Source organism: Amblyomma americanum, chromosome 5 (genome assembly GCF_052857255.1).
Source record: "Amblyomma americanum isolate KBUSLIRL-KWMA chromosome 5, ASM5285725v1, whole genome shotgun sequence".
Taxonomy (NCBI): Eukaryota; Metazoa; Arthropoda; class Arachnida; order Ixodida; family Ixodidae; genus Amblyomma; species Amblyomma americanum.
This window is the reverse complement of record NC_135501.1, coordinates 26402248-26416380: the sequence shown is the minus strand read 5'-3', so window position 1 is coordinate 26416380 and position 14133 is coordinate 26402248. Positions and strand designations below refer to the sequence as shown.

Genomic DNA, 14133 nt, shown 5'->3' with positions numbered 1-14133 from the left:
CAGCCTATATTACAGCATCTAGATTTCGGGGACGTACGTTTTTAAGCACGCAAGTCACATCACTTTTAACATGGGCGGAATATGAGCACCTTAAATATTATTGGAACAGGAAAACTTGTTGCTCTCGGCAGCTTGAAGTATCACTCACGAGGCTGCGCTGCCGCATCCCCCCTCTAAATTTCTATTTACACATGTCGGGTTTGGCGCTCTCTCCCCTTTGTGCATTTTGCCGTGAGCCTGAATCTATTGAACATTTTTGGCTGTATTGTCGCCGATTCAACTCTCTGAGAAAAAGGTTGCTGGAGGAGCCCTTGCAGCATCTTGGCCTTAGTTTGAGCAGCCCGCTCTTGCTATCATTTGGCGCCACCACATTTGGGTTCAGCCACAGATTGTTTGTACCGCTGTTTTAAATTTCCTTATAGAATCTCACCGACTGCCTTGCTAAGTGTTCCAAACTTTTCTTTTCTATCAATTATTACATTTTGACTAAATCATTAATATTTAATCCCTCTGTTTATTATTATTCTTAAAATTTTAAAATCAAAACACTCATCCCTTTTCTGTTCATGACGAAAAATTCACCGGTGTTGCGCTCCCACGTGCTTTTCCTTTTTGTTAACTGCGTTCAGGTGAATAGCCACCCGATTCCTGGCCGATCCCCCAGTGTGGGTATGTGCCATTTTTTGATAGGCTAACAACAACAACAACATTAAAACGCTTCTAGCTGGAAACAGCGCATCCGCCCTTGGCCGAGGTCTCCGATACCTGAAGGTGCCACGGACTCGTACAAATTTGTGCTCTTTCGACTTCCTACCGGTAATGTTGTCCTCAACACCGTCTCCCTGCATGCCCACCTAAAGGGTCGCCCATACCGTGCTCCCGACTTCCGCGACGCACTCGCACAGATTGTGGACCTGTGTGAGATTATGTTTATTGGCCAGTACCAAATGAGAAACTTTTGGTTGGTCACCTGCGAGAGCAGTTCCTCAAAACAGAAGCTTATCGGCAAAGCAGAGTTCCACGTCAAAGGTCTAAAATGTATCATCTTTGACCCGGACAACAAAAACGTGAAGAATAGGCTTCTTTGGCTCCCGCGCTATATGGATCACCAGAGATTGTGGAAGCTTTGGAGCTTTTGCAACTATGCAAACTACAGAGGGCGAGAAGTGGCGGTGCCCCGAAATGGAGCACATGGAAACAGAGAACCGTGAAATCTCGCTCACGCTTAAGGACAGAGTGTCAGCAAGTACAATCGCTCACAAGCTAAACGTTTTCAGGGTGCAAGCTTTTCTTTCTTTCTTTCTTTCTTTCTTTCTTTCTTTCTTTATTGAAGACATTCCGTTACAGAAATGCCTTGGGGGACGCGACAAAAGGCAATAGAACATGCCTGACGGGGCCGCGCCCCCCTTGGCTGCGGCGGAGACAACATAACATAAGCACAATAATTACAAAGCAAAAGAAACATCAATACTGCATGATATGAAAGGGCATGAAAAACACAAAAATACAGGTACATAAGAAACAATAAGTTGGATCAGTAGCGTGGTGTTATGAAAAACAGTCATCACAGTGAAGGTAAAGATCCGGAGTGAAGGCGAACGAAATTATCAGCACAGCATGGTATTTAGTTTTCATTTAAGAAAATGTCTCTAAGCGTTCTTCTCAGTCGTTGCACCTTGGTGGCAGTAAACAGTATCTCAGCTAATTCAGGATGCGCATTGAGGAAATCCGGAGTCAAATAACTTAGTTTTTGATCACCGTATGTTGTACGCGAACGGGGCCTTGGTATTAAGTTTTGTCGTAGATAATAAAGACCAGGTTGGGCATGATATTTAGTTTGAAATGTTATATCTGTTTGGTGAAGACGCGAAATTTCCAGGGCCAGTTTGTTCGCTGTAATCCCAGGCAGGCCTCCACTGTGTCTTTGTTGTAGCCGTGTGGGCCATGTACGGCGTCAGTGTCTTACGCCTCGATGCACCCGATACCTACGCTTTTGGCACACAGTTGACAACTGTGTCATGAGTTATGCTGTCAGGTCGTGCCAGGGCAACTCGACACATGAGTATGAAGCGCGGTCAGAGCACATTATGGATGTGTCAGATGTTGTGGAAGCATCGGGTGAACTGACTGATGTGCTCCCAACAGAAGATGGGCCAAAGACTTCTACTCCGAATAACGGCAAGGGCACGCCTGCAGGTACGGACAAACAGGAAACCCCGTCTCCAGACGGAAAGCCACAGGACCCGGGTCTGCCCGTGCCTGCTACTTTGAGTCCTGTGCTTGCTGCTCAGGTGCCATCTGTCACCCAGCGATCACGAGAGTTGAACGCCCCTTCTGTAGAGTCAGTGGAGGCGCTACAGTCAGTGAATGTGCGACGTGCCTTTTTCACCAGTGACGCCCCTTCGTAGCCGGAGTGCAGTAAAGTGTCAGCCTCTTGTGTATTCAGTGCCCTGTCGGCTGTCAGCGTGGTCGCGAGCGACGTCTTCCACTCGGCTTCATTAGCCGAATCTTTGGCAGTCTCGGAATAGGTAATGGACAACAGCGCACCTTTGAAGCATCCTGCAGATGATCAGGTGTGTGTCTGTGGCGACGAGCAGAAGGCACCGGGTGTGGTGGCTTTGGGCAGGGTAACCTCAAAACGCAGGGCGATGTCTACCCTACGGGACGCCGATTTGCAGACGGGCAGCACCAGTGCAGGGATGAAGTTTAATAAGACAATCACTAAAAATGGCGGGCGTCACAGCATTTCAGGTCACTACCCTTAACATTATGTGTTTGCATAAGCGCAGAAGCGGACTACAGTTATGACATCTTTTAAAGAAATGGGGCTTAAGTGTGGCAGCCATCCAGGAAACCAAGCTCTCCTCTGATCAGGTGACTGGAGCTGCTATCGAGCCTTTTTTGTCAGAATTCGATGTTTACTCGAGGGGCTTATCAGGAGGGTGCATGCTACTTCTGGCCAACACACTGGGAATTACTGCCGTGTCGTATCCCAAGCAGCACAAGTAATTGGCCCAACAATGGTACTGTATTGGCAAAGCTGGCCCTACAAAGGACCAGCATGGGACAATCCTGTTGCAATATTGGGCCGATGATCTGTGCTGCTTGGGATAGCACAGATGATGACGGGTGACTTATCTGCTGTGACCTCACAATTCAGGGTACACAGTGGCGAATTATTTGTGTTTATGCCCCTGTAAAGTAGCGTGATGAAAAGATATTTTTCGTGTCACCGGTCGAGCATCGGTGCACGGATCGTAAAACTAGGCTGTTGAGTGATTTGAACTGTGTTTTTAGGGATGAAATCAGAGCAGTGTTAAGCAAGCGTTATGACCCTAATGTTGCTTTACTCACTCATTTGGCACGCTAATACAACCTCGTGGATGTTGGACAAGAAAAGGGATATAATATTCATTTCACTCATTTTGAGTGCTGTTATTGGGTGCGGCCGATATACTTCAGTCATCACTGTGTGGTGTCTCTTCAGATAGCGAGGTACAGTCGGCGCATACTCCATCCTCGGCTGGAGCTGTGGAAGACGAATAGCTGTCTGCTCTCAGATGAAATCTTCAAACGTACTGTACGTACTCGCTTGAAAGACACATGGTCACGCGGTGATCTCTCAGTTTTTCAAAAATGGGACTTGTTTAAACAATAAACAAAAGCATTGCTGTTGAAGCCTCAGCAAGAATCGCGTTTTTGGAGAGAGGTCACCTTCGAGAGCTCGGCCGTAATTTGGTTGAGCGACATGAGTTAGAGAAGATTAGCCTAGACACCTATGTAGAAGATATCACTGCCGTAAAAGCAGAATAACAGCAGTTTGAAACCGAAAGATACAAGGGGGCCTTGACAATGTCTAGGTCCCGTTGGTTTCTGGATGCGCAACCATCTCGTCGGGCCCTGAGTGATGAAAGCCAGACTGGTATTGCTAAAGAAATATTTGAAATTCAGTATGGTGGTTGCACATACAACGATGGTCCCTTATTACTGATTCTTTCTATTATTATTATCGGAAGCTGTTTGGGGGTTGTGCGGGCATAAATGGGAGATCAGATTAGAGTCTCCTATTCGAGGCATTTCCTCGAGTTGACGATGAGCCGCGTGCTGTAGCGGAGGGGCATGTCACTTTGACGACATTGAATGTGCAATTTCTGACCTGACAGCTCAGAAAGCACCTGGGCAAGATGCTATTACTAGCAAGTTCTATAAAACGTTTTCCAAAATACGTAGCGCCTGTTTTGAAGGATATTCTCCAGGCTTCTTACGATAATTGTTTTTTTTTGCATCCAGTTTTTTATTTGGGGATACTATATTTTTCCGAAAGGCACAGATACAAATTGGTTGAAAACAGTTGAGGTGTATTGTCCAATTTCCGTCTGCAATGCAGTTTACAAACTTTTTGCATAGGTCCTTTGCAATCGTCTGCAGCTAGTTGTCGCTGACTTAATATATGCACGCATCAGGTCTGCGGTATCAGAGGCCGCAGCATCCAAACCAATGCTCATATTCCACATTCAGTATTGAAGACAGTATCAGGTGAGGCCGGACAAGTAGCTAGAATTCAGATTCACCTTTCCAAGGCATTTGATAAATTTCGTAGCAATTTCTTGTTCGCAGTCTTAGAGCACGCAAATATTGGAGATGTTTTGCTTAAAGGGGCACAAGACTGTGCTATAAGGTGTCCTATAGAAGGCTAATTGTTAAGCAAGCGCTAACAAAACCTATTTCATTCAAATTCGTTGTTCGCCACGGCTGTGTATTATTGCCTTTGTTATTTTCTCTATATCTGGAACCCCTTTGCCTTAGGGTTACAAGCAGCGCAACAATCCGTGGCTTCTCCCTGGCGCAATGTGAAATTCAGATTTTAGCCTATGCAGTTGATGTCGCCCTCTTTTGTTCTTACAAAAAGAGTGTGCTTGTGGCATTACAGTTGACTGAACAGCTTTATGAGGTATCAGGTGCGGCTAAGAATTTACAACCTTTGTCCGCAAAGTTTCGAGACTTCTCTATAAATGATTCCCCAAAACAAATGTCGGTGCGAATGTGTAGCGCCATCTTTTCGGGATAACCTGAGCGATTTGAGTTAATTGCTGTGGCGGCTGCTAGATGCAACTACATGTAGAAAAATACGTTGTCACTAGTCGGTTGCGCATTCTACTCTGAGTAAATGTGGAGACATGGAGGTCCACTTCGAACAGCGTGTAAACATAAAATTTTGTGTGAAGCTTTGAAATACAGCCACACAGACGTATGAGCTCCTTCATGACACTTAAGGCAACGAGACATTATCGCGGGTGCGAGTTATCGAGTGGCACAAGAGGCTCGTTTCGGGGAGAACGCCGGTGAAAGACGACACAAGAAAGGGGTGCCCTTCAACCTCACGGAATGAAAACAACAAGGCTCGGATCAGGAAAATTGTACTGCAATACCGCACCATTACAGTCCGCATGCTATCAGGTATTCTTGAGATTAGTAAGACAGCATGCCATCAAATTTTGCTTGAGAACTTGGGGAAACAAAAGCTGAATGCCAGAATTGTGTCGAACTCCCTCACGCAGGACCAGAAGTACTCGCGGGCATACGTGAGCGCTGATTTCCTCACCGAGGCAGAGAAAGATGCTGCATTCGTCGACAGCATCAATACTGAAGACGAAACATGATGTTCTCAATGCAATCCTCAAACAGAGAGGTAGAGCGCCGAGTGGCGGTCCACAAGCTCTCCGGCATCGAAAAAGGTGCGGCGACAGAAGACCAAAACAAATATGATGCTGGTAATTTTTTCGATGCCAGACCTGTCATACATCGCGAGTTCGTCCCAAAAGGGCAGACGGTGAATCAGGAGATTTATGCCCGCGTGCTCCAACACATGCGTGATGCACTGCGACGCCGTCGTCCTGACTTAAGGGCATCTGGGCAATGGAGCCATCTCAACGATAACGCAAGGGCGCACAGTGCTCTCAGCATGACAAAATTGCCCGTCAAGCACAACATTACTGTACTTCTCTACTTCTCCATCCGCCATACTCGCCTGACCTCTCCCAATGCTATTTTTCTTGTTTCCTCCTGTGAAGAGAGCCCTAAAAGCTCGCTGGATGAGAAGCGTGGAGACAGGTCAAGACGCCACAACAAAGGAGGTTACAGCCCTGCCATAATAAGCGTTTTCCAATTGTTTCCAAGACCTCAAGAAACGTTGAAAGCTGTGTATAGACTGCAAGAGAGACTATTTCGAAGGGGTGCTGCATAAATGATTTCAATGTTAAACGCATTTATTAATGGACTCAGTCTCGGAACGTTACGGACAAAGGTTGTAGATAAACCCAAGGGGTTTTGGTTGGGCCACTGGGGTACACCGCCAAATCACTATGGTGGCGTAAGCTGGGACTGCGGTACCCTTCACTGTCTACGGGTTCCTCCTCACCAAATTCGCGGAGCGCACTGGGATTCACAGATAATCTCCATGAGGAGACAAACCCTAGCTAGGATGGGTATGGACTTGTCAGTGTTTGTTCGGGCTCAAGTCTGCAACATTTTTTTTATTTGCAAAACTTGGCTATGAGCTGCAGGTTCCCCACCGTGCAGGCAATAAAGTGCAGCCGATGCACAGAATATTTCTACCTTCGTATGTTGTTCGCAATGGAAAGCCATGCGTTTTTTTTTTAATTTGTCTTTTAGGGCACGATGTTCAAGCACCTGCATATTTGCCTGTTGTGAGTTTACCTTACGCGCATGCGCCGACTTTCTATATTTAGGGTTCCGAACCTGAATAAATTAGTTGATAGTTTGCGCTCGTCCTGTTGTAAGTGTCCTTCCTTTGTGCGTCGTATATTTTAGGGCAGTCTTCCCATGGCTTTACATTATTATCAGTGATAGAGTAAAAAAGGTCTACCTCGTCTACAGAAGAAACGTAGCCTACATCTGCCGCTCTCTCATTCAAAAACACGCTGACCTCAGAAGAGTTTCTCGGGGCAGAAGGATCTATTTTTTATCGGGTTTAACTGCCTAAGCAGGAAATGGCTGACAACCTGCTACCATGCACCTTTCTTGCTCACAATAGTGCGGAAAAATACATCGGCCTTGTGAGCATTAACGGTAAAGATCTTCAGATTGCTGCATTCGGATTTATTGATGGATTTTCCAAATTAACTTGATTCAAAGACGCTCACTATTCCACGGTGCAGCTTTTAGCGTGGTTAGCTCTGTAGCTTTGACACACACAAAGTTTATTTCCTCAGCTTGGATGGCCTTCTCTTTGACAGGTTTCTTAGGCATAATCCCAAAACTTCCGTTCTGAATTGTAAGCTTGCAACAAGCTTAGATCAGTGTCTTTGAAAAGGGAAACAACTTTTCCGGTGGGCATTTTTCACGACAGAATAACACCGCTGGGAGCCGTTTTCTCTGAGCTGTCAACGACGCCCAGGAGGTGCCTCTCCTTGTTTTCAGGATCCGTCTTCTTCGCCACACGCCTGTTGATGTCCAGAAGGTTATGAATAGGGACGCACGGCTCCAGGCAAAATTCTGGGCCGTTCTTGAGAGCTACCGCTATGTCATCGGGTTTTACTGGACCATATCGTTTTTTTTTTACCTTACGTTTTATTGTTCTTGAATTTGGCGCGTCGACAGTGCAAAGGCGGACGTGACGATGGCTTTGAGGCGTTTTTGTCGTGAGCCCGCCCGTCACTTAAACACTTCGATTTTCCGATGCTTTCTCAAGTTGCCACCGGATTGTGGGGGGATTTGTTATTTTCTGAGCGTATAATTCAGGCCACACAGATTTCGCTACCATAGCGAAATCTCGAGCAGAAGGAGAAAGAGCCACGGTAAAGACGCAACATTTCACGCATGACAGTGCTGTAAACAGTCCCACCATGATGAGAAGATGACGTTTGCTCCTTACTACAGTACGCTTCGTCGAAAATATCGAACTCACAACAAGAAGTGCGACAAGAATAATGGGCGTTAAGGTTTCGGTCAATATTAATCTTGTGCGCAGAGGTGTAATATAGAAATATAGAGGGCTGTCGAGTCAGGAGCAGGCAGCAATCCAGACTGGAGCTAGGCATCGTCGTGATTTCAGTTGTGACAGTTAAGACCATGTAGCCCTAGCGATCGTCACGAGCTCCTTTCCGAACTGCAAATTTTAAGCTAGAATTTTCTCCAGGACTGCAAAGCTTTGCAGAAAAGTTACGGACATGAAGGAGTGGGAAGCATTTATCGGGATAGGCGCACAGAAGCTCCGCTGCACTCCGTACAGTGTTAATAAGAGTGACATGTTGTATACAAGGTGATATCAATAAAAGACTCTCAGATGAATGATCAAATATGAGGATACCACATATCATGGCCGCTGAGCCTTTTGTATAAAGCTCCAATAAGTTTGCCGGTGTTCGGAGCACGATAAGGCCAGAGGCCCAAATTAGCATATTCGATTTCGCTAGCCAATAGCGATGAACAAAAGAAGAAAAAGGCAACTTTTCGTTGCTTTCGTATTTGCCCGAAATTTGTTTTTCAAGGTAAATGGATTTCAGCAGTTTCGACTATCTCCCGAGATATTGGCAAATTATGTATCTAAAGGCCGTGGTAAAAGCATACGCTGTACACGCTTCAAATGCATCCAATGCGTCAGTTTGTTTTCTAAATGCTTTTGTGCCTGTTGAACGATAAAAGAGATTATAAAGTGCGCTTTCTCACGACACACAGTTGGGTCCTCGTCGTCGTAATCACGGTAATCTGTAAAGGGGAAAAGAATTATGAGTTCAAACAACTGAAATTTATAATGGTGCATGAAACGACCGCTAGCGTATTCTCACTTATTCAAAGAAAAAAGTTTCTTCTCACTGGGACCATAGCTGCGCATACCTTAACCGGGGACGAAGCGGCGGTGCGTTTCTTCGCATTCTTTGCGTTCAAAAAGCACGTTGGCAATCTCACATTCATTACCGGGTGATAGCGACTTGTGTAAAGCATTTGCAAGTGTACAAGTGCATGATTACGACCATACAAATATTTCAAGGAATTTTTCCCATTGTGAGTAGGCTAGACGAAGCTTGATTTGCAGTATACCAAGGTTGCAACTGAAAAAATCTCCAGAGTTAACAATGTCATTTTACATGTTCTACCTCGTAGCAATAAAATGCGTCCACAGAAGTGCGATAAGGCCGAGAGTTGTTTTTGCCACATTTCCTTTGCACGCTTTACGAATCTGTAATATATTATGAGGCAATGGCAAGAAATGCACCATGGCTCAATTCTGCGCGACAAACACAGCTGCCGTCCTCTCCGTTTGATGACGTTCGACGTGAAACTCGCGGTAAGTGCACGACATTCTATGTCCGCCGGTATGGACGAGGGTAGCGCTGGTGAGGAGTCTCAAGGTTAGCTTACACGCACCATAAATACCTCTGATAATAAAAGACTGGAGAGCCGCCAGGGTAGCTCAGTTAGTAAAACACCGCATTTGACATACGGTGGCCGTGGTTTTCGATGCCACTGGTGGTATGTGGAAATTTTTCTTCTGCTTTCTTATCAATTATTTTCAGCCATAAAGTGAATGCACTACTAATTTGCAATTAGTCAGCACAATATTTTTTTTACAAATTCCTCTACGTTCTTCTTAATTTCGATGATTGTTCACTTTAATATGCACGCCTGATGGGAATTGAGATTTATGTACGCCTCTTTTGAGGGACAAAATTGTCTTCGACGTTTTCGCGCAAATAATAGGTGAATAAACAAACAAAATTCATCAAAGCTTTTCTGCCTGGAGGTCACTGAAGGTCAAAAGCACTGAAGGTCAAGGGTGCATGAAGGAGGAAAATGAGGAACATGAGAAAAACCGTCCTTACAATCATTGCAGTCGCCGATACCATCGCATAGAGAGTTGAAAGGAATTCTTCTCCCATCGCTGCAAGCGAACTGCAGGTCCTCAAAATGCCCATGGACTTGGTAATGAGCTGAAAGTTTAAAACGAGAAAACATGTACCAAGTGGCGACTTCCGCGCTTTAAGTTTCTTTCAGAGCCCTAGCATAACTATAATTCGCAGTAATGATTAAATGTGGATACTGAGGGCGGCTGTCACAGAAAAAACGCTCTTTGCTCACTGTATCCATAAAGTGGATGTTTCATTGTTATGCTTTGGCATTACCATTAACACCATGCCAAATTACTGCCTGCCACATGTGTTCGCATCTGCTATTAGACGAGTCGCACGTGATGCAATTTGTGTCACAGAGGATTCCTTCCTTTCTATGTTCGTTCCACTTCCAAGCCCTACCCCTCAAAAGGAATAGCCAAACTCTTACAAAATCATTTAGTTGGACAGCCTCTACTGCTTCGCAATGGAGCTTAGCACAGCGATCAGAAAAAAATGCATTGTGCAACAGCGCAGATATTGATAGACTGCTATTGGTGAAAATTAGGCTGGCACTGAGAAACACAATATAAGGGTAATTTACACTGAGGTTAGCGAAAAAAGAAAAAAAATATACAAAAGGATTCATGATGCCTTCGAAATGTAAAAACAAGCCAACTAAACGCAGGCGCACACGAGGGGCCTGGTTCCGAGCCGTCCAAAAAACTCTCACTTCCTACTAATATTACACATGTCTAAAATTGTATACATGGTGGCACTGATGAAATTGGGGAATTGATCGCAGTCACTATACAAACATAGGAGGCGCTCCGTGAGGCTCATAGGAATGCCGCTGTCATGAAAAATAGGGAACTGTGGAATTACAATAGGTATGAAGTGGTAAGAGGGATCTGGAAAGGGGTGATGGTTCCTAGCCTGACTTTCGGTAATGCGGTCCTGTGCTAATATTACACATGTCTTAAATTGCATACATGGTGGCATTGATGAAATTGAGGAATTGATCGCAGTCACTATACAAACATAGGAGGCGCTCCGTGAGGCTCATAGGAATGCCGCTGTCATGAAAAATAGGGAACTGTGGAATTACAATAGGTATGAAGTGGTAAGAAGAATCTGGAAAGGGGTGATGGTTCCTAGCGTGACTTTCGACAATGCGGTCCTGTGCATGAGACCAGATGTTCAAGCAAGGTTAGAAATCAAACAACGCGGCTTAGGGAGGCTTGATTTGGGAGCACATGGCAATACACCAAATCAGAGGGTACACGGTGATATGGGATGAGCGTCGTTAGAGAGCAGAGAAGCTAGCAGTAAGATAGCATCTCAGGAGCGATTGAGGAATATGGCGAAGAGCAGTGGGTTAGGAAAGCTTTCAGGTACCTGTACATAAGGAATGTTGACACGAAATGGAAAACGCGAACTAGGAAATTGACAAGCAAATATCTGGACAGCAGTAGGAGGGCAAACCAGCAATTATCAGTTAAGAAAAAGGTTAAAGAAACGGAGAGAGCTCTGTGTAAACAGAGATGCTACGAAATCTGCACTGGTAACATACAGGATCTTTAAGCAGGAAATTGCCAAAGAAAATATCTAATTGTAGGGGAAGCTCTTTGTTATTTGAGGCTAGGAAAGGCGTTTTGAGGACTAAGACATATAGAGCCAAGTACCACGACATAGCACGTTGTGCGTTGCGTGCGGAGAGGAGGAAACGGCTGAACACTTGATACTTTTCTGTAAGTGCTTCACCCTACAGTGGAAAGCAGCGGGGCTGATTTAGCCAAAGGATTGGGGTTTGAGAACAGTGAAGGGAAAGTAGATTTTAAGCGGATAGAAGTAACCAAGCGGAGGTTATCTGATTGGTGGCTAAAATCAAGACAAGAGTAAAATTTCACAACTCATGGCTTGTTTAGGTGGCTTCATCCACCGCCCGCTTCAAAGGGTTCAGCCTTATCCATCCATCCATCCATCCATCCATCCATCCATCCATCCATCCATCCATCCATCCATCCATCCATCCATCCATCCATCCATCCATCCATCCATCCATCCATCCATCCATCCATCCGTCCGTCCGTCCGTCCGTCCGTCCGTCCGTCCGTCCGTCCGTCCATCCATCCATCCATCCATCCATCCATCCATCCATCCATCCATCCATCCATCCATCCATCCAACCGTCCGTCCGTCCGTCCGTCCGTCCGTCCGTCCGTCCGTCCATCCATCCATCCATCCATCCATCCATCCATCCATCCATCCATCCATCCATCCATCCATCCATCCATCCATCCATCCATCCATCCATACATAAATCCTAGCTGCCGCGGTGGCTGAGTGGTTATGGCGCTCGGCTCCTGGCCCGAAAGACGCGGGTTCGATCCCGGCTGCGGCGGTCGACTTTCGATGGAGGCGAAATTCTAGAGGCCCGTGTGCTGTGCGAGGTCAGTGCACGTTAAAGAACCCCAGATTGTCGAAATTGCCGGAGCCCTTCACTACGGCGTCTTTCATAGCCTGAGTTGCTTTGGGACGTTAAACCCCCATAAACCAAACCAACATAATCCTTCCGCCCATCCGTCCGTCCGTCCGTCCGTCCGTCCATCCTATGTCACACTGTGTTGCATACGATGCCTAAATTTTGCAGAAAAAGTTCATTGGGTTTAAAGCACTCGTAAATAAGGATTATACTACGTAGTTACGGATACAATGCCGAACGTCAGTTTATTAATAGTTTGGAATTGCTGCGCTTTTTGTAAAGTACGCTACACATTCAAATTAAGGTCAGAAGGCAGCGGAAGTACCAAGGCTCACCAATCAGTCCAGCCAGAGAGCCGAGAAGGAAGAGTACTTTCATGCTCGACTTTTCAGCGACCCCACTGCGCTCAAACTGTAGCCGTCTAGGGGCAGCGCTGCTGAGAAGGCCTCGCGAAAGATGAAACCATGCGGACTGGCTGTCTGGAAGATAAGTCTAAACGCATGATAACACTGGAGACTGAGAATATAATAGATAGCGAGTGGCAGACGGCCGTCATTGCTGCATGCAGCTCGGACTGGTCAAGTGGAATATTATATTTTGAAGAAACAGCGGCCCACAGTGGTGGCGGGAGGAAGGAAGCTTGCTTTCCGCGCCGACTCCTTTCTGAAGGCATAGCATAGCTTGGTGAGAATAAACTATATGCGTGTGCAGTGCTTAATTATAAAATTTTGAGCGTATATCGACTCGAAATTTCATAGATGTTACCTTCGCATTGTGACCGATATGCTTCGTGTACCTTATGGCGAATACTTAAACGTCCCAATGTTGTACCTTCAAAGCTTCAAAGAGTGCAAAACATGATAAATGAGTTAGGCAGAGCATAACGGTGGATCTAAAAATTAACTAGCAGAAAACCAAAGTAATGTTGAACAGTCTAGAAAAGAAACAGTAGTTCAAAACTGGCAGCGAGATGCTGGTATTTGTAATGGAATAGGTCTACTTATGGGGCTGATAGTAAGCGCTGAAGCGGATCATGAGAGGGAAGTAACTAGAAAAATAAGAACTGGGTGGAGTGCACATGGCAAGTTCTCTCATATCATGAATGGCAGTTTATCAATATCCCTCAAGAGAAAAGTATACAACAGCTGTATGTTACCAGTAATAACCTACGGGGCAGAAACTGGGGGGCTAGCGAAAAAGATTCAGATCCAGTTAAGGACATCGCAGCGAGCTATGGAAAGAAAATTATAGGTGTAACATTAAGAAACCGGATGCAGGCAATGTGGGTGAGGGAACAACCGCTTGTTATTGACATGTCAGTCGAAATCAAGAGGAAGAAACGGGCTTGGGCAGGGCATGTAATGCGAAGGCAAGATAACCACTGGTGCTTAAGGGTAACGGATTGAATTTCAAGAGAAGGCAAGCAAGGGGTGACAGAAATTTAGGTGGGCGGATGAGATTCAGAAGTTTCCAGGCATACACTGGGCGCAGCTTGCAAAACACAGGGTTAATTGGGAAGACACAGGAGAGGCCTTTGTTCTGCAGAGGGCGTTGTCAGGCTGATGATGTATGTGCTTCAGGTACACTGATCTTAAACACCACACCGGCAGAGAAAACACCCTGAAAAACGACAGCCTTCATGAAGCTCTCGCTATTTTTATAGTTACCTTTCCCGAAGAAACTTGTATTCGACTCTGTATTCTGATCTAGAAAGCGTTAAATAAGAAAGGAAGAAGGTTCTCTTCCTACCTTAACATATAGCATTTTAGGAATTCAGTGCAGAAGAGGAGTGCAGCACAT

General features: G+C 45.6%; 1 protein-coding gene across 9 annotated transcripts in view; it reads right to left on the bottom strand.

The window, feature by feature from the left end:
• Window positions 1–12749, bottom strand: part of LOC144132344 (uncharacterized) — a 206626-nt gene extending 193877 nt beyond the window's left edge. For all 9 annotated transcript variants that reach the window (XR_013314788.1, XR_013314790.1, XR_013314786.1 and 6 more), the window contains exons 1-3: window positions 12669–12749; window positions 9843–9950; window positions 8689–8727 (exon numbers count right to left, since the gene is read on the bottom strand). Coding sequence is in view for 3 of the 9 variants with exons in the window: in XM_077664672.1 (XP_077520798.1) it covers window positions 8689–8727; window positions 9843–9950; window positions 12669–12711 (190 nt within the window). In the remaining 6 variants the exon portion in view is untranslated. The remainder of the gene's footprint in view (window positions 1–8688; window positions 8728–9842; window positions 9951–12668) is intronic.
• Window positions 12750–14133: the final 1384 nt, after the last annotated feature.